A 26,129-nucleotide genomic window follows, 5' to 3' on the forward strand; every position below is an offset into this window, starting at 1 on the left:
TGCCTCTGGAGCCTGTGCTCCGCAAGGGGAGAGGTCACAACAGTGAGACGCTCGCATACCGCAAAAAAAAAAACAAAAACAAAAACAAAAACCTACAATGAGGTATCACCTCACACCAGTCAGAATGGCTATCATCAAAAAAACTACTAAAAAAAAAAAAAAAACTACTAACGGGCTTCCCTGGTGGCACAGTGGTTGGGAGTCCGCCTGCCGATGCAGGGGACACAGGTTCGTGCCCCGTTCCGGGGGATCCCACGTGCCGCGGAGCGGCTGGGCCCCCGGAGCCTGTGCTCTGCAGCGGGAGAAGCCACTGTAGTGAGAGGCCCGCGTACAAAAAAACTACTAACAATAAATGCTGAAGAGGGTGTGGAGAAAAGTGAACCCTCTTGCACTCTTGGTGGGAAGGTAAATTGATATAGCCACTATGTAGAACTGTATGGAGGTTCCTTTAAAAAACTAAAAATAGAACCAGCATACAACCCAGCAATCCCACTACTGGCCATATACCCTGAGAAAACCATAATTCAATAAGAGACATGTACCACAGTGTTCATGGCAGCTCTATTTACAATAGCCAGGACATGGATGCAACCTAAGTGTCCATCAACAGATGAATGGATAAAGAAGATGTGACACATATATACAATGGAATATTACTCAGCCATAAAAAGAAATGAAATTGAGTTATTTGTAGTGAGGTGGATGGACCTAGAGTCTGTCATATAAAGTAAGTCAGAAACAGAAAAACAAATACCGTATGCTAACACATATATATGGAATCTAAAAAAAATGGTTCTGAAGAACCTAGGGTAGGACAGGAATAAAGACATAGAGAATGGACTTGAGGACATGGGGAGGGGGAAGGGTTAGCTGGGACAAAGTGAGAGAGTGGCATGGACATATATACACTACCAAATGTAAAATAGCTAGCTAGTGGGAAGCAGCCGCGTAGCACAGGGAGATGCTTTGTGACCACCTAGAGGGGTAAGATAGGGAGGGTGGGAAGGAGACGCAAGTGGGAGGAGATATGGGGATATATTTATATGTATAGCTGATTCACTTTCTTATAAAGCAGAAACTAACATACCATTGTAAAGCAATTATACTCCAATAAAGATGTTTAACAGTAAATAAATAAATGACATTACAACATTTAAAAATCCATTGGATAGTTTGTCAGGTAACTATAAAAGAAAAGGAAATGAAAATACAAACGGAATAAGAACAAATAAAGGAAAAATCTTAATGGGAGATATGAATTTTTATATTTGTTTTGGTAATGCAGAGTTAAAATAAAACAAAAATAACTACCATTACCTTAAATCGTTTCCATTTCATACCAGAAAGTGCATTTTTTACTCACTTTTGCTCTGACTTGTAGCTTCTCACAAAAGCAATATAACCGTTTTTTTTATTATTAAAAAAAATAATAATAATGCTACCAAAACTCTTCTAAGAACTTTGGAGACTTTTTTCCCAAGTAATATTCAAAGAAATTTTTGAGCAGATTTTCCCTTACTAGTTGTAATGACAGTTATTTTCTCTTTTATTTGGTCCTAATGTAAAGTTATATAATTCCTATTAATAGCACATGATGAATCTACCACCAATATTATCTGAAGGGGTGGAACTCCGAGTTGATTTGTATTCATCATTTTCCACTGGAAAAACATCCTCAGTATTGGCCAAGAATTAGTACCTTAAAGAAAACAAGACCAAATACCTGCTGGATACAGGCTTATATAGCAGGGAATAAACAGCAAGGAGCAAATTCACAATGTGAGCTCATGTCAGTGCCAAACACTTCAAATAAATTTAAACTTGTCTGAATCTCCACACTTTCATTTTATATCAGAGACCACAGACTCAAGCCAATACTTTTGTTTTGATACTGTAATACATACATAAAAACCGTAACTGTCACAACAACTCATATTCATGCAGCCTTTCAGTTTACAAAAAGCTATCATATGCATTATCTAATAGAGCCCTCACGAGCACCAAGCTCTGTGTTGCTATCCCCACCAGGGAAACTGAGTGCCAGAAAGGGTCAATGACTTGTTCCACGTAGAGGAAATATTATTAACTAACAGAACTCGGCTCCTGACTGCCAATCTGGGCTGTTTTTGTTAAACTGCAGAGGCTTCCATGACAAGTTATTCTTCAAAATAGAAATACGACAAAACCCTGATTCATCAATTCATGAACTGTTTTTTGTCACTCTGGATGCAGTCTTGTCCTCAGCCACTGCACATACATATTGGAGAGCTGAGGGGCTGGGGAGGGCAGTGATGATTGTAAAATAAAACACACACTAAGTGGGAATGATCTAGGTTAAACATTTTAACATTGTTTGCTGAAAATAAATATCTCAGCCTCAGACCCACAGTTATAAAACTAAAAGAGACCTTGAAATTCATCTGTTCTTTTTCCATTTCACAGGTGAGGAAAATATGGTGATGGAGAGAGCACAGAACTCCCTAAAGGTCACCCCGGTAACTGCCGACAGCAGAGCCAGGACCACACAGAGCTGGCTCTCTTCCACTCCATGCCCTGATTGTGTTTGCAAATTAAAGGACTAAGTACAGTCCAGATATTTACAAGGAACCATCACAGTGCTAGAGAAATGAGCAGATTAGACCTTACACACCAACATTACAAGTGTAAAAATTATTATTTTACATATCATTGAAAGCAGCAGGAACTTTATAGGAAAAATAGTCAACGTATATATTTTAGGTGCTCATTGTTAAGATTAAGGAAATTTTCTAAAATATAACTTTTTTTCCCTTTAGATATATGGAATTTTTTTGAATTTTGTTATAATAATAACAGACTTAAGTACATTCAAAAACAGGATAGGGCTTCCCTGGTGGCACAGTAGTTGCGAGTCCACCTGCCGATGCAGGGGATGTGGGTTTGTGCCCCGGTGTGGGAAGATCCCACATGCCGCGGAGCGGCTGGGCCCGTGAGCCATGGCTGCTGAGCCTGTGCCTCCGGAGCCTGTGCTCCGCAACAGGAGAGGCCACAACAGTGAGAGGCCCGCGTACCGCAAAAAACAAAACAAAACAAAACACAGGATAGTCTCTCAAAACTGTCACCACCTGTAACTTACATGAAGAATAAGAAACAATAACATTTCATCACCTTTTCTAGATACAGGTCTTTCAACCTATTACCTACATTACCTGTCCGGTTCACACCATTGCCTGTCTTTTTCAGGAGTTTTCGGAAAGTTATTGAGCTATTTTGAATGTAGGTGATTCTTATTTCCCCTCTGAAACTTAAATGCTAGGCAACAAAATATCTCTGAAGTTTAACTGACCGACATGCTAAAAATGCTTAGGTTGTAAGCCATTTGCTACTTACACAATATTCATTTCCACATTAAAAAAATAAATAATCTAATTATACTTTACTGTACCTGTGAGTCCTTTAAAAGACTTTTCACTCTCCAATTCAAATCGGATATGAAATTCTTTTTGGAGATGCAGAATATAAGAGTTTTCTAGATATTATTGAACATCATTCCATAGGAAAAAAAAACCCATTTATGTAGACCAATAGTAAACCACACAGATGATAGAAAATATTGACAGTAAAATTAGTTTTTTGTCTCACATTTACAATATCATTTTTCCACTTTAATACAAGGTCTAATCTATAGCAGATGCCGGTACTAATTGAAAGAAAATTCCATCCTTCATGTTCTGATCAATCTGAGGACGGTTTTTTCCAGAGGTGAAGAGCTGCCTGAATTCTGAAGTGTAGTCTGGACTCCAGTGAGTAATCTTTGTAGTTATTTCTAAAGATAAATAACAATAATATTGTAATGTCAAAATTCGTTTATACACCAGGGCACCACCACCCTCCTCCCCTCCTCTCATCTTCATTCCTTATTTGCTTTCAAACGTTAATATGCATAACAGTGGATTTTGTTAAAATGCAGATTCTGGTTCTGGGAGGAGATGAGGACTGCAATATTCTGTATTTCTAGAAGCTTCCTGGTGGTGGTCTAAAAAGCATGCTTCGACTAGCAAGGTTTATATGTAATTACCAAACCATTCACAAACAGCAAGAAGGTTACATGGAGGGCTTAACAAATTTTGTGAACTATTTTTAAAGAGTTGACCTCCTTTTCTAAACTGGAAACTTCTGGCAGCCTGTAAAAACAAGTTGAACATAATCCTTCACCCCCACCACACACACACACACAAATTTTTATATATATATAGATTTAGATATAGATATAGAAACTCGCACAAAACGACAATTACAACAAAGATAGCAGGATTACTCGGTGACACCAAAATTACTTACTGCAATTCTGATGGGCAAATATCAATGGTTTGATCAATAATTATTATGTGGCAATGTCAGGAGGGGCATTAGAAATCCACAGATTATTTAAAAACTTCACTTAGATCATCCATGTTGACTTCTCTTTGCTAGAATTGTTCCGAATCAGCAAAATGGAATGCTTTGGACCTTGGGCTCTGCTTTCACACACCACCGTGGCCCATGGGAGAGCTGTACTTTCTTTGCAGTGGCATTCATTCCTTTCTATAGCCCTTTACTTTATACAGGTCTAAGGGTTACTTACTGGTAACCTTGGTAATCAGGGTTATTATTCATAATGAGGGTTATTATTCATAAGCTAAGCCAACACCTTACTAGAGTTTACCAAAGGACGTAATTGAGTATTTCCCTAATTAACTTTGGAAGCTTTGCAAAGCTCCTACTGCACAAAGAAAACTACAGATAATCAACAGTCTTGAAATTATGGGACGTCTGTTTATGTTGACATCACTGGGACTGTCTTGAGTTAGTGGTGACTTTTGATCACTGCTGGTCTTGCTTTTTCATAGTGAATTACTAGTCTTTTATTTTCATTGTTATAAAGTTGTCTTATTGTGCATTGCTTAGATAACACCAAATATGTCCAAATGATATGAATACTTAGAAACCGTATTTTTAGTCCCAGATTTTCCAATGGGACTAAAAATTTTCAATAGATTTGAAGATACACGAATGTCAGTTGACATAAGAGTCATACTCACTCTCAACAAATTAACTTTAAAAGTGACTTTCTCTCATATCCTTGGCTTAAAAAAAAAAAAAGATAATGAAACCTCTCTTGGCTCCACTGTGCCTCCAAAGCTTCTGCCCCATTACTATGCTTTATTCACAGCCAAATATCCTGAAGGAGTTGCCTGGAGTAGCAAACTCCACTTTCTCACCTTGCTTGTCAAAGTCACCGATGATCATGCTGCCAAGTTCAGCAGCCAGTTCTCTGGTCTCACCTTGATTGACCTCTTGGCAGCCATCTTCACAACTGACCACTCTCTTCTTTTGAAACATTTTGTTCACTTGGCTTTCCCGGATGTCCTCCTAACTCACTGGCCACTTCTTAATCTTCTTGTTTAATCTCTAAAATGATGGCATATCCCAGGGCTATGCTGGATCTCCTTCTCTAGCTGTATAACTTTCCCCAAATGACCTCATCAAGCACCACAGCTTTAAATATCACTGTCTCTGTTCTGGTGACTTTGAAATATCTACATTTGGCCTTGACCTTTACACTGAACTCCATGCTGGTATATATGACTGCCAATTCACCATCTCCACATGAATACCTATAGGCACCTCAAAATATCACAGTCCAAACAGGAGTAAGTTTTTTTTTTCTCTCTCTCTCTCCTCAATCCTTATCTTCTAAGTACTCCCCATTTCAATCAAGAAGCATTATCAACCTCCTGGCTCAACACCCTCCCCGCTCCACCCCCCAGCCAAGAATGCTCCCCACACGGTCCTCTGGTGACTGGTCTTCTCAGGACTGGCTTTAATTATGCTAATCTCAACTACATACCCCCTCAAGGAAACCTTCCAGAATCAATTCAATCTCAAGTAGCACTCGAGTACCCTGTATCATATCGTAAATCTCAGCAAAGCACATACCATTGCTACTCTTCTTATTTGTTTATTTACCAATGCCCCTCAACTTAGAAGGTAGAAACATTGCCTGTTTATGCACAGTTGTCTATCTAGAACCTTTTCTAGTGTTTAGCACATAATAGGTACTCAGTGAATGCTCTGCTGAATTTGAGTAAATGAACAAACTAGTGGATCAGCAAGCTATTTATGGCCTACAGCGATCATGGCATTCTTTCTCCATGGCAAGTAGTGTTCAAAGCAAGCAGACCACAGGGTTTGTGCCCCCAGTAAGTGAGCCATGATCACAGGAGGTCTGAGAGCCACTGGACAGCAGAATTGATAAAGTGCTTTGAAACTGCCACAGTAGTCAGAAAGAAGAAAGAGGAGAAGATTCAAAGGGCTTCTTCAAATCAATGGCTCTTTAAGGAAATGAGAGAGATGGTAGAACACACCAAGGATAGGCAAACTATGACCAAAATTATGGCCAAATCTGGGCACACCCATTTATTTACATATTGTCTTCTATGGCTGCTTTTAATACAATTGAGTAGTTGCAATGGAGACCTTATACTGTAAAGCCAAAAATACTTACTAACTGGCCCTTTACAGAAAAAGTTTGCTGACCCCTGATACAGAAGAGAATAGGCCAGAAATCTGTCATGTAGGTCCCCAAAATCACAACATTTGTAAACAGCCACAGGGTCAGGCATTAAGAGGATTGGAGGGCTTCCCTGGTGGCGCAGTGGTTGAGAGTCCGCCTGCCAATGCAGGAGATGTGGGTTCGTGCTCCAGTCTGGGAAGATCCCACACGCCGCGGAGCGGCTGGGCCCATGAGCCAGGGCCGCTGAGCCTGTGCTCCGCAACAGGAGAGGCCGCAACAGTGAGAGGCACGTGTACCGCAAAAAAAAAAAAAAAAGGGTTGGAAACAGCACAATTGCAGCAAAAGCCACAGGCAGAAACTAAGCATAAATTAGCAAGTGTAAAATTGTGACTAATTTTTCATTAATGTGTTCATTTTAAGTGTATCAAGTTACTGCCGTTGTTAAAATTGTATTGACATTCCTGACTCCATAGCAATCAAAGAGAAGCTGTGGTTATCACTTACCTTGCAGTTTCTAGGACCTTTATGGCCTTGTCAATTTCCCCTTGGTTTTTATACAAAAATGCCAACTCAAACAGAGTAAATGGCACTAGGTAGTGGTCATACTTCAGTAGCTTTTCACTAAAAGAGCAAATGAAAAGCAATTAAGTCTTAACAGAACAAGGAACATATCATTCTTTTCCAACATATATGTATTTTTCCCCATTCTTAAGAAAACAGCTACAGCACTAAGACTATTATCAGAGAAAAGCTGTCATTATACAGTTAAAGAACCTAATAAACCATGGCAATAAATAGTATGCTTTTAATATATTACTCTTTTTTTTCTTTTTTTCTTTCTTTTTTTTTTTGGCCAAGCTCTGGCATGCAGGATCTTAGTTCCCCGACCAGGGATTGAACCCGTGCCCCCTGCAGTGGAAGCACGGAGTCCTAACCACTGGACCGCCAGGGAATTCCTCATATTACTCTTTTATTTTATTCCTTAATATAAATCCAGCACTGAGGATTGGTTACTGACCTTCAGGTATACAAACGCATACAGATCTTCAAAGACTAACCCTAGAAAGGATAAGATCATCTCTCCTGAACATGAATGTGTTCAGGAAATGACTCCACTCAGAAAATGATGCCACTTATTTCTCACTGAGGTTCAACTCTCTTTGCACTGCTGTCTTATAATGCTTCAAAATGTCAAGAGAGAAGTGGCCAACACTTCGGTTTTCAGCAGTATTATGAAAATTCTCTGACTACAAAACATCTAAAAGCACTCAAAAAAATAAGAGCAACACCCTTTAAAATGCAGAGCTCAGCTCACAAGGACATAAGGAAAACTCTCAAACTGAACGCAAAACAAAACCAGAACTCTAAGTGTGTGCATGATGCCAAAGCACCCCTAGGTCTGTTTCAGTCTGAATCAGCCTTTGTGTCTCGATGTCCACACAGGAGGTGAGGCCTTGGGTCCACATAGTACGTAGAGCCTGGGCTGAGACTCTACATAAAGCTGGGGCTCTGCTCCACCAGAGAAAGGGCAGATGAGAAAAACCCACTTGCAGCATAGGAGGAAGACAGGGGCAGTTGGCTCCCTGGCCTGAGGTCTAGGTGAGGGGGGGGTGGAAAAAAACACATCCCTTAGGAAATTAATAACCAATAGGCCTGCCCTCACATGAATCTGCAATTCAAATTTATGTGGCCCAAATGATCCAAGAACTTCTAAGCAATGAAATTAACATGAAGGTGGCCCTGGCCTGGAAAAGCCTTTTGGGCATCTGGCAGAAATAAAAGCAAAATCACTTTAGAGAGAGACTATTCCTCAATCCTAGCCTCACAGGAGGCTCAAGATAAAACCCCACTGAAGGTGAACTCACAATCCAAAACTATAAAATACACCGGCAAGCAATTCACTATGAGATTCAAAAAATACAACAAATGGGTCATCCTTTTGATCCTAATAAAAACACCAATAAAAGAGAACTCAACGGATACTTCTTTAACATGTTTACTAAAGCCTGTATATTACTTATTTGGGAAACAGATATTGTCTCTTTCAGCTTCTTAGAAGGACACCGGTCCTCCTACATTCTCATAATATATAGTCAGAAAGAGGCAGATCAGTAGCTATGGATGGAAAGGCATATGATATGGAACAAAAAACGTCAACCGGCAGTCTATGGCTGTGATCTATTTGGCTCACACAATGGTTTCCAAAAAATTGAGCCAAGATTTAAAAATCTGGAGATGTTATACAAAATTCAGATTCCAGGCTTTCAATGAAAAATTATAGGGACTTCCCTGGTGGCACAGTCATTAAGAATCCGCCTGCCAATGCAGGGGACACAGGTTCGATCCCTGGTCCGAGAAGATCCCACATGCCGCGGAGCAACTAAGCCCGTGTGTCACAACTACTGAGCCCACACGCTACAACTACTGAAGCCCTCACACCTAGAGCCTGTGCTCCGCGACAAGAGAAGCCACCACAGTGAGAAGCTCGTGGACCACCACGAAGAGTAGCCCCCCCTCGCTGCAACTAGAGAAAGCCTCCGAAGACCCAACGCAGCCAAAAAAAAAAAAAAAAAAAAATTGTAGGGATTATTGCTACTGGGCGCATACTGTCCAGAGCAATAATCAATTAGAGCTCAGGAGTGGCTGCATTCTTTAAAGAGAACACACTATCTCCCTAATCTGCAGTGCCCGCTAATCCCTATTCCTGCCATCGTTCAGTAAGGTTACTTGTCTGGCCCCTGTAATTGCATTTGTGACTCCAGATGTAAAGAAGAGGGTCATGCATCAGAACCTTGACTCAACTCTCTAATTAGTGAAAGAGCAGGACATCATGATCAATGCTCTTGGGGGGTTAAAACTCATTCATCTACAGAAAAATGCCCCTTGCCAAAAGAGAAGCAGTTTTAGTATTCATCACAGTCGTTCTTTCCTGTCACATTATCATTACAATGATGGCGAGTCTTTCTACTCAACTTTGAATCCCTAGGATTCAGGATCACAGTCTCTGGCACATAGTGGGTACTCAAATATCTCTGGAATAAATGAATGACAGACAAATGCATGAATCAAAAAAGTATCAGATGTTCTGTACATTGCTGCCAGAATTCAGACAGACACATGTCAGCCTGGCTGTAAATTTAGCTTTTGTAAGTCACCTCTGAACACCAGGTAGAAAGGCATAACGCCACGTTCCACTTAGGTTATAATTTTTTTCTCAAAGAATAAAGAAAACATTACTGGATTCTCTTTCTGGTAACACCAAGTAAAAGGTTAGCAACGGGAGATAAAAGCATCACTTTCTCACAGCGATTCCCCAGAAACCACAATTTGCACTCAAGCTGGTTTCATTGTCCGCTTTTACCTTTGGACAACGTGATTGAAACACAATTCCGCTTGCAAAGGCCGCTGTAAGTTCTTCAGGCAGCATCCTTTCAGCAACTTCACTAAGCATTCATCATCTACAGAGTAGTCGCTGGACTCTTAAAGCAAAACAAACATACAATTCACACACGGAAAGAAAAATACTTGTAAAAATCCTATTTAAGAGGTAGCACTAACAGCTCTTAGGTTTCAGAGGGACCATTTAAAAATAAGGAGAATATGTTTAGCATTTGTTATGCCTCACTAAATAAAATACAATGAAAATATTTCAAATGAAAAGAATACTAACTACATTAATACACCATTTTATTAAGGGGTTCACTCTAGCCACTTAAAATTTTTTTGGGGTGCTCATACTCTGAGTTATGTGACCTTACGTATAATTATAGGAAGTTTGAACTGTAAATAAAGCAAGAGCTTTATTAGTTCTGTGAAAGGTAAAGCGGTGAGGAGGTCGCACGCTGCCTCTTCCTGTGGTTCTGGTCCCTAGCTGTGCTGGCTTCGTGTAGAAGAGGGTAATGCTTCCATATGGAGAAGCAGATGGCCTTCTCCCCATTAAAAATTCAGGAAGGAGCACACCCTCTCCAGATCATTATGTTTACAACTTATCAGTTCTCCCAGGTTATGTGCTTTTGGGGAAGAAATTATGTCATAAAATTAGACAAAATGGTTCTGAGGTGTGCAAGGCTCCTAAAATCCCCACAAACTTCTAACTGCGTGAGGCTAATGAGGAAGATTTTCTTTCAGGACTTTTTTCCTTTTGAAAATGACTCGTTACCTTCTACAGCCCAAGGCTAACATATATTAACAGAAGGAACCGTATCATGTGTGACATCTATCTGACAAAGGTTGCCATTTCACATCTATCACTTTTGAATTTGGGGTGTTTTTTTTTTTTTTTGCAAGTTAAGTGCAGCTAACAAATCACTCCAAGACAGACCGATAATTTATACATTTCACGCTGTGACAACACAGGTGGGAAGGGGCAGTAAACCAAACTAATGAGGCTCTAAGAGTCCCTCATACTGAAATACTCTTGCTTTCAGTATAAACGTCAGAAATCACCATTAACACATGCTGGTGTTTTAATCAGTAAACTGCTTGTCTATGGGAGGTTAAGGATGCTACTTAACCAACTCAGAGGAGGTCACTTTACTTCTAGGCGCTGAAAATAGCTGATATTCACCTCTCACTTCCAAGATCTGACAGGTTATTCACTAAGAAAATCACAAATGTCAATGCCACATTACCTTGCCTATTAAAATCCATTCCCCCTCTGCCTCAGAAAAATCTATTCATGCTTCTAATCATGGATGCTCATTGAAATATCCATTCAAGAAGTAATATCTTTCCAGGCCTAGAACCAAACCCTTATGGTCCATACTGGATGCTAAGTTTTAGTATCACTTTTGTGCATTCTATTGAGTTCTATGTCACATTTTAGGACAGTTTGTCTTATCTCACCGTTTTGGTGCTCAGTGAAGGACAATTTTGCTGAGGAACACCATGGAAAGTTGAAGTACCATTAAAACACACAACTTTTATTTAGATCATGACGTAGGGATATGGAAAACGGATTCAAAAATACCATGTTCCTCCAAAAACCTCAGAAAGTAAAACCATTATTTCCTCAGACCACTACCTGTCAGATGATTATTTTCCCTTAAAATGTGAAGGCTTTGTCATGACCATCAACCTCATGGGAGACTCATGGGAGAGTTCATGGGTGAACATTTCAACACATGGTTTCCATTTTACACCCCAAAAAAATTACACAGTAATGCTGCCAAAGCACACTTGCATCACAAAAGATCTGCTGAACTTAAAACAGAGGGTAGACTTAGGGAAAAGGAAATTTGAAGCCCAAGCTACAAAATACGTACATTGAACTTTTCAGAAGCTAGTTGATATGCACCAAAGGAAAAATGTGAAAATGGATTTAGAGGTGAAGAGCCAGAAAGTAACACTTTCCCTTTTATGTAACTCTTATTATGCTTGCTACATAAGTTCACCAAGCAAATTAGTTATAACAAATAGTTAAAGTAGAACTGCTGAATCAACTTCTGGCTACATGTGGAATTTAGTCAGATTTCGAGTGAAGCACTATTGGAATTAATAGCAAATACTGACTCCAGGCACACTACCAAGTTCTTTTCTGTCTTTAAACAGTATTCCTCCTTTTGTATCTCTGACCAGCCTTTCATAACTGTGGCATCGTCAGAGGAGAACACCAATTATATCCTCTACCATCTTTTACTTTAGAGACACTTAACAAAGGTATGAGAAGCCAAAATACATTCATTTCCTAATAATGTGTATGTGGCGAGGGTGGGTAGGGGGCAAGGAGGTGTTTAGTGGAGGCTGAAGTCACCTCAGCTTTACCACTTCACTCCATTCTCCAGTTGTGGATTTTTTCCCTCACTCTGAAGGATAAGAGCTTAATTACTAAAAGATCCTAAGGGGGTAGGGGTATAGAATCAGGTAATCATCTTGCGTAAAACCGTGGACCTAGAAGAGATCATCATAAATTTCATGTGCAACATCTAGCAAAAGTGATGTTCAGAAAAGAAACTAGTTTTTTGTTTGTTTGGTTTTTTTTACCCAGCAGGAAGACATACAAAGACAAGTTTGTACAAAGTACAATGTGTCTGTCTGTCTGAGCTCTTCTCCCCCACCAGTCCTGCTTAAATATCTCTCAAAGTCTATCATCTCAATATGTCATTAAAAGAGAAAGGAATGGATGGAGAGAACAGCCTGATTTTCTAAACCTCTATTGCATTTTACATGCGTAGTCTGATACAAATATTACTCCTTTATTTTTTTTCCCCCACCAATGTAGGGGCAAAATAAATTTAGAGGGAAAGGGTGAAGAGCCTGCTTAAATAGAGGAAAACTCAACAGTCCCTCAGGACTTCTTAACAGTGTGGGTGCTCTGTATCCGAGGGCTTCACATCCGCAAATTCAACCAACCAGATTAGAGCTACATTTAGGACCCACGGTTGATGGAATCCACAGATGCGGAAACTGCAGATACAGAGGGTGGACTATGGAACCTGAGCATCCAAGGATTTTGGTATCCACGGTGGGTCCTGGAACTGATTCCACGCAGAAACTGAGGTACGGCTGTATACAAAGCCCTTACTCCCTGGTGGTATGTAATAGTCTATACTACAAAGGATAGACATTCAAACAATAGAATTTATTCTACTGCACCAAAATCCTTATCTTTGTAGTAAAACAGAAGAAGCAAGCTAGCCTGCTTTTCTGGGGGAAAAATACCCTACAAATGTTTTAACTTAATAAAAAGAGGTTTTTCTTTACCTCCCAGTTTTCACATACCCACTTATTTTAAAACATATTCATTTTTCCATCTGATTTGTGAATATGTGGGGTTTAATCACAGATAATTCCCTTAATGACAGGAACAATGCTTTCTCTGCCTGTCACAATGCTATACCTAGTGTGGAAAATCTAAGAGTGTTCAAAGGAACAAATTAATGAAGAGTGGCCAAATTGATTCAACAAAAATAAACGCTAGTAAATTTGTTCAAAAGCCCAAATACAGTTTACTGAAGTACATTTTGTGAAATCTCATTTTTTGAAGTAAACATTTATGGAGTTTCATCTAAATTACATTTCAAAATGATGGGGCTCTATGTTGAGTTTCCACTCAAATCAAAGTAAGTATTTTTCCTTTTTGAAATTATTCCATATTAAAAAGAGTAAAAATAAAATCACCTCACACCCATTAGGATGGCTATTACCAACCAACCAACCAACCAACAAAACAAAACAAATTTTTAAAAAAATAGAAAATTACAAGCATTGGCAAGGATGTAGAGAAATTGAAACCCTGTGCATTGTTGGTAGGAATGTACAATGGTGCAGGCACTAGAGAAAAGAGGATGACAATTCCTCAAAAAATTAAAAATAGAAATGCTGTATGATCCAGCAATTGCACTTTAGGGCATATATCTAAAGGAACTGAAAGCAGGGTCTCAAAACAATATTTGCATACCCATATTCATAGAAGTATTTATTATTCACAGTTGTCAAAAGTGGAAGCAACCAAATAGGCATTGATGGATGAATAGATAAACAAACTGTGGTATAAACATCCAAGGGAATATTATGCAGCCTTGAAAAGGAAGGCAATTCGGACATGTGCTACAACATGGATGTACCTGGAGGACATTAGGATAAGGGAAATAAGGCAGCCACAAAAAGAAAAATACTGTGTGATTCCACTTACACGAAGTCTCTAGAATAGTCAAATTCATAGTAACAAAAAGTAGAATGGTGATTGCCCACAACTGTGGGGAGGGGGAAATGGGGAGTTATTGTTTAATGGGTATGAAAAAGTTCTCAAAACTGGTTGCACAACCAAGTGAATATACTTAGCACTACTGTACCATACAGTTTAAAAAATGGTTAATATGGTAAATTTTATATTATGTGCATTTTTCTACAATTAAAAATTTTAAAGAATTATAAAAAATGTAAGGAGGCTTATCATAATTCTATATTAGTAGAAACTATGCAGAAAATGTTAGTGATGGAACATCTAGGACACAGACAAAGAAAGTCTGAAATGTCCATATAGTCTGTACTTATACATACGTTGTTTTGGTTCTTTGTTAAATAGTACAAACTTTGAGTTCCTCCTTTGGGTCCCAGTTTCTTGAGCCTTCTCATCCACTCGTTTCCCTGGTACCCAGAAATCAAAGGGAATTATCAGTCCATGAAGATGAATACCTCAATATTTTGGCTACTCTACCTAACCTCCAGATCAAAATGAGCTGAAGTATTATAACTTTTCTGTAAAAGGGGAAGGAAAAAGAAGGGAAAGGAAACCATCATTCTGTTATTTAAAATGATGCCTTTAATATGGGAAGGTGACATACTTGCCCTTCATCAACAGATGAGCTTTTCGTACTACTGTTTTTCAAGAGTGGAGTAGAATATTCCACTCACCTGGTATCCCTGTGATCACCTGCTTGTATTTGCAAGAAGGCTAATGGGGAGGTGGGGAGGGCGGTGGTCTGTGGCCTCAGAACAGCATTGCTCTTAGTTCCATTTCATTCTTTATCTATCCAGCCTGAAACCTTGAGCTTGTTAGCAGATAAGCCCACTGATTCAGCTTTCATTCTTTTCTATTTCTTCTCCTTATTGGTGGGAATCTAAAGCTACAATTATTTTAAATATGGAAGGCAGCCTAAATGCCCAACAATTCTGAAAGAGTTGATTAAATTATGATATATTATCTCCATGGAATGCCATGAAGCTTTTGAAATTATTATAAGGGTTACTTAGCAACAGTTAAAACATTTATGATAAACTACCATATGATCCAGCAATCCCACTTCTGCATATTTATCTGAAAAACAAATACTAACTTGAAAAGATATATACACGCTCAGGTTCACTACAGCATTATTACAACAGCCAAGCATGGAAACAACGTAAGTGTCCATCAATGGATGAATGGATAAAGAAAATGTGTTATATATATATAATAGAACATTCGGCCATAAGAAAGAATCAAATTTTGCCATTTGCAACAACAGGAAGGACCTTGAGGATATTATGCTAAGTGAACAAAAGTCAGACAGAGAAAGACAAACACCATATGATCTCACTTCTATGTGAAATCCAAAAAAAAAAGGAAAAAACCTCATAGATACAGGTAACAGATTGGTTGCCAGGGGCGAGGGGTTGAGGGGTGGGTGAAATATATGAAGAGGTCAAAAGGTACAAACTCCCAGTTATAAAATAAGTTAAGTCATGGAGATGTAATATACAGCATGGTGACTGTAGTTAATACTGTATTGCATATCTGAAAGTTGCTGAGAGAGTAGATCTTAAAAGTGCTGAAGACAAGAAAAAAAATTTTGTAACGATGTACGGTGACAGATATTAACTAGACTTACTGTGGTGATCATTTTACAATGTATACAAATATCAAATCATTATGCTGTACACCTGAAATTAATAGTGTTATATGTCAATTATATCTCAATGGGAAAAAAAAGTTTACGATATAATAAATGAAAAAAACTAGGCTAGAGTATGTCCAGGTACACTATGATTGTAACTATAAAAAGAAAGCTAGGATGGGGCTTCCCTGGCGGCATAGTGGTTAAGAATCCACCACCGTAACTAGAGAAAGCCTGAGCGCAGCAACGAAGACCCAATGCAGCCAAAAATAAAATAAGTAAATTAAAAAAAAAATAAAGCTAGGATGGTATACACAGAAATTCTAAATTAATTGTGCATAGCAGGAAAAACATGGGTGACTTTTTTCACCTACATGTGTAACAGGGAAGAGCTAAAACGGACTCCCCATTGGATCTGTTTCTTTGACTTTAACCTTTGCTTTTCGTTGCTTTTGTTATTATAATCATACATAACGGCCTGCCTCAGGGAACCCTGCCCACCTGTGACTGGCTGCAAGAAAAAAGAAACTAGCACATCCCCAGGCTGGTCATTCCAGGAGTTTTGCAAAACTGGTGGCCCTTTTACTTGACTTCCTCACCACCTCTCCCTCTCTGATTCTATAAAAGAAACCGGCATCCAGACCCCGATAAGATGGTTTTTCAGAGGCACTAGTGTGCCATCTTCTCGGTCTGCTGGCTTTCCGAATAAAGCGATATTCCTTGCCTGAGCACCTCGTCTCTGATTCATTGGCCTGTCGTGTGGCGAGCAGAGTGAGCTTGGACTCGGTAACACATCTATCAAATGTAATTACGTGTTTAATTTTTTAAAAGTAATTGTAAAGAGAAATGTCATTAAACATTTCAGCCCCATACTGTGTTGAAGTAAAAAATGATCCACTGTGTAGCACAGGGAACTCTGCTCAGTGCTCTGTGGTAACCAAAATGGGAAGGAAAACCAAAAAAGAGAGGATATATGTATATGTATAGCTGATTCACTTTGCTGTAGAGCAGCAGAAACTAACACAACATTGTAAAGCAATTATACTACCCCAAAAATTAAATAAATAAATAATCCAAATGAGGTGCTCATCCCTGGAGTCAGTCAATCATTGCATCACCCACGTGGGGAGTATACTGCATATGGAGCCGGTACTCCTTCGGTGCCCATTTTCTTCCAGCTAAGAAAAATTAGTTACCTGTTAGAATTTTTCCTGGCTATTCTTGAATTTTTATGCCCCTTACAATGTTTATCCTCCCAGCAATTTTTGCTTTACTTCTGTGATTAGAACATTCCAGAGGATAAGACCATTATCTTGGAATAATACCTAAATGATTTGGGTGTTGATAAGGAATACAACAAAAGCTATCACTTATGGTATTGTTTAGCAAAAGTTAAAGCCTCTATTTATGACAGAGAACTAGAAAATGTCAGAGCAAGAAAACCCTGGGTATCATCTGGTCCAACACCACACCCATTTTAAAAGAAATCGGAGGCCCTCCTGGGTATGGGATGAGGTATGCTTCCCAGAGCCTCACAGCTGCAGGATTGGAACTATAAGACCAGACCAGCTGCTTTTCCTCCTACTGTGCCAGCTGCTTCCAGTAAATAGAGCTTCCAGTACACTGGAAAGGGACCTCCAGTACAACCCAAGTAATGAGTAAGAAAATCAAATTGTGACAAGATTTCAACTTGAAAACAAACAATTCTCTGTGTCTGTAAAAACACAGTAGTCATTAGAGAGCAAAAATGAGGCACGGAAAGAAACACAACCAACTAAACCAGTATACGTTTCCCTCGAGCTGCTCTAAAACTCAACTCTCTTCTTCATCTTTTTATTTTATAACAGCCTGAAGATAAAACTCCCATAACATACAATTCACCCCTTTAAAGTATGCAATTCACTGGCTGTGAGTATATTACGGAGGTGTGAACCATCACCAGAATCAATTTTAAAATATTTGCATCACCCCAAAAACAAATGCCATAACCTTTAGCTTTCACACACCCCCAGTTCTCCACCCCTAGGCAACCACTCATCTGCTTTCTGTCTTTACAGACTGATCTATCCTCTATATTTTATGTAAATTATCTCTGTCACTCGGTTTTCTTTTGCAGCTGGCTTCTTTCACTGAGCCTAACGTCCCCAAGGCTCATCCATGTTGTATCAGGTATCTTTTCTCCATCTTGATTGCAATCGCCCAGACACCTCGGCTCAAGCTCTGTTGTCCTCATCATGCACACAGATTAACGCAGGCATGTGTGCACTGGGAAAGGACGGGAGAGGGGCAACGGTAAAGATTTCCAGGCTCTTACGTTTCATACTTACTTTCACTTTGTAGATCTGCCTCAGCCTTTTCAACAGTCACCAACAGACTTTCAGAAAGATCTTTTCTTCTGCTCAATAGTGGAAAACCATTCCAAACATACATCATTTCCTAACGAGGAAAAATGAGAAACCATTCGCAATTATGTGAGGTTATTCAATGTTCTTTACAACAACAAAACTACATATGTGTGTTTTGCCTCAGTTGCTAGTGATCTCAAGACAACATTTAGAGATCATTTTCCTTAGCTTTCCTCATTTGGAATTTAGTGATTAAATTTCCACTTTTCTCACTTTATTTAATGCTTTTTGCCTTTTATACTGCGAAGTATTCTATATATATATATATATATATATAGTGTATATTGTGTTTTTACTGAAAAATTAATTTACTCGTTCATTTAACAAGTATTTATTAAGCACCTACTGCTATCCAATCCTTTTGGAAGATAATGGATTACAGATACAGAAATACATATAATATTTTAAAATGATACTATGAACAATTCTATTTAATATAGATTTTTGCTGTTACTCTTAAGTAAAGGGAAACATTTTTCAATATCTGCCAATTGTTTATATAAAATGTCTCCAAGGACATCACTGAAAATGAACATAGGAAATATTTTACCTGGCTCAGGTTCTTTTATACCATTAAAAACATGTGACAGTCCGGTAATGCAATCCAATATGCAGAAAATGCATTCATTTAAAGGCCATACGGCAGAATGACAGCCCCTAAAAATGTAAACTAATGATTTCTCATTGCAAATTATACTTAATAGGCAAACAGATGAGAATTTTTTTTTTTTGGACCAAAAGCAAATGTGCTCTTGCTTGAAAATATTTTTCTAATCTTCCTGGTAGTGCAGTTCATATTTTGAAAGGTATGAAATAACCAGGGTAATTAGAATCTTCTTGGAAATAAATGAATGTTAAAATATTATAGAGATATTGTTTGAACAGCCTCTTACAGGGAAGCAGTAGAAATGAGGAAAATCCATTGGAGTGGCAGCAGTCATCTTTACATTATGGTACTGAAAACTAAGATAACAACACCACCTTTTGTTTTACATCTAGCTTCTTATTGCTAATAGAGTAAGAGTTCAATTCAATAACTAACCGAACATTTATTTTAACTGATGATGATGTTTTTAAATTTTGCTTTTATCGAAGGAATATTTTGTCAGAAGAAGGAATGCTCATACCTGACCTTGCCATTTTATGACATATAGGATTTTGGTAAAATTCCTAGTCACCACAAATTCAAGCCAATTCTACACCCTTAGCCGTGGAGAAATAAGTGCTCTGAGTTAACCTTCCTTAAGACCCTTAGTGATCAGAGCAAGCTATACATCATCAGCTCAGATATGATTACAGAGTGATCATATATTTTTTTATTAAATTTATCTATTTATCTATGCATTTATGTATTTATGGCTGCATTGGGTCTTCGTTGCTGCGGGCAGGCTTTCTCTAGTTGTGGCGAGCGGGGGCTACTCTTCATTGCGGTGTGCGGGCTTCTCAGTGCGGTGGCTTCTCTTGTTGTGGAGCACAGGTTCTAGGCGCACGGGCTTCAGTAGTTCTGGCTCACGGGCTCCAGGCCTGCGGGCTTCAGTAGTTGTGGTGCACGGGCTTAGTTGCTCCACAGCATGTGGGATCTTCCCGGAACAGGGCTCGAACCCGTGTCCTCTGCATTGGCAGGCAGATTCTTAACGACTGCGCCACCAGGGAAGTCCCCAGAGTGGTCATATTTTTATCTCATTCCATCACAGGCACAGAACAACCCAGTCTGAGGGTGGTGTTCTCCGAGACTAAGTTGGGAAAACCTCAGTCAAGGTACTAGGTGCAGGCTAGCTCCCAACTGATGCCTGTGAGGGGCTGCAGTTTTCTTTCTCACAGAATATTTAAAGAGCTTCTATATCAATGATAAAATTATAAAAAACCGATGAAAATAGGGAAGTATACGAACAACAATTCACAAAACAAGAAATAAAAATGAACAAGCATGTGAAAAGATGCTCAACTGCACATTTAAACAGTAAAACACTGTTGGTAGGAATTTAAATTGGTACAGCCTTTCTGGAGGGCAAACTGGCAATGTCAAAGTATTAAATGCATATGCCCTTCAACTCAGAATTCCATTTCTAGACATCTCTGCAAGACAATTTTATGCCCATGTATAAAAAAAAGAGAGATATGAAAGAATATTAATTGTAGCTTGTTTGTAGTAGTAAAAACTGGAAACTACATAACTGTTAAAGGGGGATAACTGAATAAACTCTGGAATCAAAAAAAGAAAATCATGAACCCCCAAAGGAGGATAGCAGGTGTCAGCTTGCACTAAACAGCTCTCCTGTGCTATGTGACTACCTACGCAGAACTAAAGCCCCAAAGAGTCATCATAATTTGATATATTTAGTACTTTAAAAAAAGTCTTCATTAAGACAATTTAAGTTGAAATTATGCTTTTCACAAAGTCTAGCCTAAATGGCATACCGATCAAGAATGTGAGCTCTAGCGCTGGGCTAGAGCACAGCAGCCACCAGCCACTTATGGCTCTGGAGCAATGCGACTGGTTCAAACTTAGTTCAAACTAAGCATAGAACACACACCAGATTTCAATGGATGAGTACAATATGAAAGAATGAGAAATCTCATTAATAAGTTTTTAGAGATTACATGCTCAAATGACAAAATGTTGCATAAACTGGGTTAAACCAATACTCTTAAAATGATTATCATGTGTCCTTTTATTTTTCAATTTTTTACCGTTTGATTTTTAGTGTGGCTACTAGAAAAGGTACAGTTACATATGTGGCTTGCATTATAATTCAACTCAATTTCAATTAAGTCAACTCACCCTGTCTCTGCCTGAATTTCCTTACTTGTCAAATGAGGCTACAAAGAGAAACTCCCCTCATACAGTTACTATAAGAATTAAATGATATATTTTATAAATAGCCTTTATCAAAATTCCTAGAACATACCAATCAGTCAAAAAACATCTGCTATACTTTTTATTATTCATTAATAATTTATTTATAAATGTTCACCTTACAAACACAATGTTTTTTAATTGAGCAAACTTCACAACAAAAGTTAGATGTTCTCCCTGCCACTGTGAATAATTTATTTCTAGGATGCAAACAGTAAATAAAATAAAGGCAGATACCAGGGCAGGCAAGACGAGCTTCACGGGTGCGGGCAACGAGGGAGAGTAACGTCGAGCCTTCCTCACAGCAAACTTCTCCGTAGGGATCGATTTCCCAGCAATTCTCTGCTTCAAGCCATCCACCTGTCTGTGAAAAGCCCCAGCCCCAGCGAAAGGTCATTAAGAACACATACATTATTTACACCTGTCCTTGTCACGCTGTGCTCCCCAGACCAGTAGCATCAGCATCACCTGGAAACCTGTTGGAAATGCAAATTTGCAGGCTCCACCCCAGACCTATTAAATCAGCAGCTCTAGAGCCGGGGCCCAGCAATCTGGATTTCAGTGAGTCCTCCAGAGGATTCTGATGCACGCACAAGTTTGAGAACAACTGATTGACACGTATTTCTTTCTAGTTAACTTAGCAAGTGTCTTAGCCTATCAAACAAAGTCAAGGACAGCTAGATATAAAATTGGCAATTTCCATAAGTAAGCAGGAAAAAGTCCAAAGTATTTACATTGTGGATACTTGTGAGAGAGGCAATAGCGTATACTGGTACATCTCCTATTCCTTTCTGCAAGTATGACACAGATCTGTAAAGTAATGTGGCTCAAAAGATAGCCGTCAATTCACGTATAATTTGAGAAAATGTTTCCAAAGCATAGGTGATTTTGAAAATAATCAACTAAGAACATATACCATGTTTACAACCTTTCTCTCAAAATTCTAAGAAATTCCAATTATAAAATTCACAAGCACATAAAATTGAGAATAGGATGATGAGACTACATGTTCCTAGGCACTTTTCTTATACATAACTTGGCGAATGCACCAAACACGTTGCCAAGAAGAAATTTAGGGAAATATCCAGCTATACTGAAAGAAAAAGATGCAATAAGAGGAAAAAACATTCCAGTATGAAGACAAGCTTGTGTTACATTCTTTCTGGGCACAATTTGGGAATATGGATTTTTTTAATTGAGGTGTAATAGACATATGACATTATGTTATTTTCAGGTGTACGAAGGGCTATGGCTTTTAAACCAGAATGCCCATCATTACTGTGAATTAACATCAGTGGAAGAGGCAGTGGAAATGCGAGGTGGGAGTTGAGGGAAGGGGTCAGAAGCATGCAGTGGACATGAAACCTTGTCATTTAAGGATCACAGAGTCTGTATGAAGAGAACATTCATTTTGGGGACTCTCCTCTCATTATCCCAACAAATTAGATGCTATCACACATGCAGCAGACCTCAAGCTTTCTCCTGAAAATAAGATTTGTTACATATTTCAAAGAAATTATTTTGATATGGAGAAAATTTACTTTGAAGTACAGGAAGTATGGATGTAAAAGGTCCCAATGTACCTTAATATTCCATTCCATTTGTTGCTTGTGTGAAATGAGGCAATACATTCTACCAGTAAGAGGTGGCATTAATCTACATGGCTTCCACTAATGTTGATTCTATTAGTATACATGGTCCTATTGCTAAAAAGAGCTTCTCTAAAAGCATGAAAAAGTAGTCCTGGTCATACCTTCAAACTTGTTCTGACAAATTTGTCAGAGGGTTCAGCCAGGCCATTATTTCTCATAATGTGGTCACACACTATAGTATTCCACTCAAAAGTGTTTGTCACTGGGCTTCCCTGGTGGCGCAGTGGTTAAGTATCTGCCTGCCAATGCAGGGGACACGGGTTCGAGCCCTGGTCCAGGAAGATCCCACATGCCGCGGAGCAACTAAGCCCGTGCGCCACAACTACTGAGCCTGCGCTCTAGAGCCCGTGAGCCACAACTACTGAGCCCATGTGCCACAACTACTGAAGCCCGTGCGCCTAGAACTCGTGCTCCGCAACAAGAGAAGCCACCGCAATGAGAAGCCCGCGCACCGCAACGAAGAGTAGCCCCCGCTCGCCGCCAACTAGAGAAAGCCCGTGAGCAGCAACGAAGACCCAACGCAGCCAAAAATAAATAAATAAATATTTTTTTAAAAGTGTTTGTCATCAGTTATGTTTGAAGAACGCAGCTGGGCTTCTCCGTTCCTTAACTTCCTCATCTCCAGCGGTCACCTCCTCCTTTCCACCACAGCCACCCACCCCTACAGTCACACCTTAGACCACTTCATCACCTGTGGCTTTTCGACCTCAAAGTACAAATTCAAGCACACCACCCTTTGAACACCACTCTCCTCATTCTACCTTGGCTGTTCTACTAAGACTTTCAGTCCTCTTGCCTTTCAACTTTCTCCCAGCTCAGCAGTCTCTTTCTTTCCCCGTCCCTCCATCCTCCTGCTTAGACGGCCAGGCAGGCAATCTTTACTGCATACTCCCTTGCTAATGCCTAGTCCTTGCACTCATCCGGATGAAGCTCAGTATCCATCCTCCCTGCACCGGCACTGAGAACAAGTTGGTATCACTGTAAATTCATCAACACCAACCTCGAACGAGCCCTGGCACCGCCTGCCGTTCCCCCTCCTGTGTTTCTCTCATCACCTCACTGTCCCACCCTCTACAGCAATGATTTCCAATATTCTTCATCCTCCTCACACCTCCATCCCACTCCTTTCTCTTTCACTCTCAACAGACAGCCCTGCCTCCTACTTCATAAAGAAAAACAGAAGCTGTGAGGGAGGAAGCCCTCCATCTCACACTACCACCCATGAGCTTGCATGCCTCCGCACCTGTTCTGGACTTCTTCCCTCCCATACAATAAAGGACCTGGTCCTCCCTCTAGATAAAGCCATCAGTGCTTTGTATTCTATCTCCTCTTGCATTCTCAAGAGCCCTGCAAATATCAGTTATCCCATTTCTCGCTTATACCATTTCTCGCTTATATGTCTAACTTCTCTTTCTCCAAAGGATCCTTCCCAGTGGTTTTTGAGAATGATCAGATCTCTCCCATTAAGATATTCTTTGATAATACATCTCCCTCCAACTCTCTCTCTGTTTCTTCCACTTCATAGTCAAAGTTATCCAGGGATGTTATTTATGCTCAACTCTCTTCATTTCTTTGTATCTCATTCACTCTTTAGCCAATCTCAGTCTGGTTTCTACCTCTGTTCTATTAACTTACCAACTCCCACTCGGGATACCAATGAGCTCTGTGTCCCTAAAACACATTTTATCTTATTTTTTTTTTAAGCCTACAGCACACGGTAGTCCCAGGCGCTCTCCCATCCAGGTATGAACCAGCACCGAGCCTGCTTAGCTTCCAAAATCAGGCAAGATCGGGCGCACTCAGGGTGGTACGGCTGGAGACTCTGTCTTATTTTTTAAAGGAATTCTGTGTTCTATGAGACATATTTTGAGCAATCCTGGACGTTCATTTTCCTTAGACCTATATATAAAATGTAGCATCACGTCCTGACCAATATCAGCTTTGTCTTAGTTCTTTTAATGTGCAGTGCTCCTTCCTGCAACAGCATCCTCTCGTATGCTGTTCCTGAAACAGCATCCTCTCGTATGCTGTTCCTGAAACAGCATCCTCTCGTATGCTGTTCCTGAAACAGCATCCTCTCGTATGCTGTTCCTGAAACAGCATCCTCTCAAATGCTGTTCCCTTGGTCTGAAACTGTTATCACTACAACTCCCCACTGCCTCAGCAGCTCCCAAGCCACCTTCAGACCTCATCTCAACTATCATTCCCTCTGTGCTCTTATCCATACCTCTCCTCCCACCGGGGAATGGAGGGACAGTGGGTCGTGTTGGCGATGCAAGTGTTATAGGTTTCTGCCTTGCTAACTGGTAGTCCCAGTCACTGAGAGAGGAAAGAACACCAGGTTTGCTAGGGAAGACTGGATGTGGTGAGTTTTAAATGCTTTGACATATCTAAGTGAAGGTGGTAAACGGGAGCTAGATATATGGGTCTGGAGCTCAGTCACAAGGTGTGTACTAGGGATTTCAATTTGGCTTGAATCAGATTTCCTAAGGTTGAGGTTCTAAGACTGACCTTTGAAATCAAAAGCATCAACTTTTAATAGATGGAAGTAGGATGAGCTTACAAAGATACCAAGAAGGAATGGTGAGACAAGCAGGAGGAGAAAAATCAGTCATGTGTTATAATTTTGCATTTACTGGGTGATTATTTCACTGATATCTAGTTCCACTACAAGATTATGAACTGCACAAGGACAGGATCCATGCCTGTTAATTCAGCACTTAACACAGTCGTCTTCATACAGTAGGTGCTCAACATAAAGGTTACAGATGAATGGATGGATGGATGGACGGATGGACGGACACTGGTCTAAACAAAGTTAAACAGATTACTTCACAGCAGAGCTTCTCAGAATCTTTGGCACACTAATGAAAACTAAGGGTATATTATATTGTGTTATATTCTTAAGTTTTTCTGATCACAAAATACCTTTGATTTATAACAGTAAACATCTTTAGCTAACAATACCATTTTAGGAAACTGTGTTCAAAATGCAGTAGCAAAGCCCCAATTACAAAACAAAAAAACATGTGTTCTCAAGATTCCCAATTACACTGGCATATCTGCAAAGTCTTGCTAAAAGGATGACATTTTGACCCTTAGTTAAATATATATATATATATATTTTTTTTTTTTTTTTTTTACGGTACGCGGGCCTCTCACTGCTGTGGCTTTTCCCGTTGCGGAGCACAGGCTCTGGACTCGCAGGCCCAGCGGCCATGGCTCACGGGCCCAGCCGCTCTGCGGCATGTGGGATCTTCCCGGACCGGGGCACGAACCCATGTCCCCTGCATCGGCAGGCGGACTCTCAACCACTGCGCCACCAGGGAAGCCCTAAATATATTTTTTAAGAGTTTCTGTATC

General features: G+C 39.6%; 1 protein-coding gene across 3 annotated transcripts in view; it reads right to left on the reverse strand.

Moving 5' to 3' along the window:
* Positions 1-2,703: 2,703 nt before the first annotated feature.
* Positions 2,704-26,129, reverse strand: part of TTC39B (tetratricopeptide repeat domain 39B) — a 134,375-nt gene continuing 110,949 nt past the window's right edge. For all 3 annotated transcript variants that reach the window (XM_082657553.1, XM_082657554.1, XM_082657555.1), the window contains 5 exons: positions 21,352-21,478; positions 18,180-18,288; positions 9,897-10,014; positions 7,040-7,156; positions 2,704-3,805 (listed from right to left, as the gene is read on the reverse strand). In XM_082657553.1, the coding sequence (XP_082513679.1) occupies positions 3,715-3,805; positions 7,040-7,156; positions 9,897-10,014; positions 18,180-18,288; positions 21,352-21,478 (562 nt within the window). In that variant the 3' untranslated portion in view covers positions 2,704-3,714. The remainder of the gene's footprint in view (positions 3,806-7,039; positions 7,157-9,896; positions 10,015-18,179; positions 18,289-21,351; positions 21,479-26,129) is intronic.

This window comes from Grampus griseus (genome assembly GCF_964374135.1).
Source record: "Grampus griseus genome assembly, chromosome: 6".
Classification (NCBI taxonomy): Eukaryota; Metazoa; Chordata; class Mammalia; order Artiodactyla; family Delphinidae; genus Grampus; species Grampus griseus.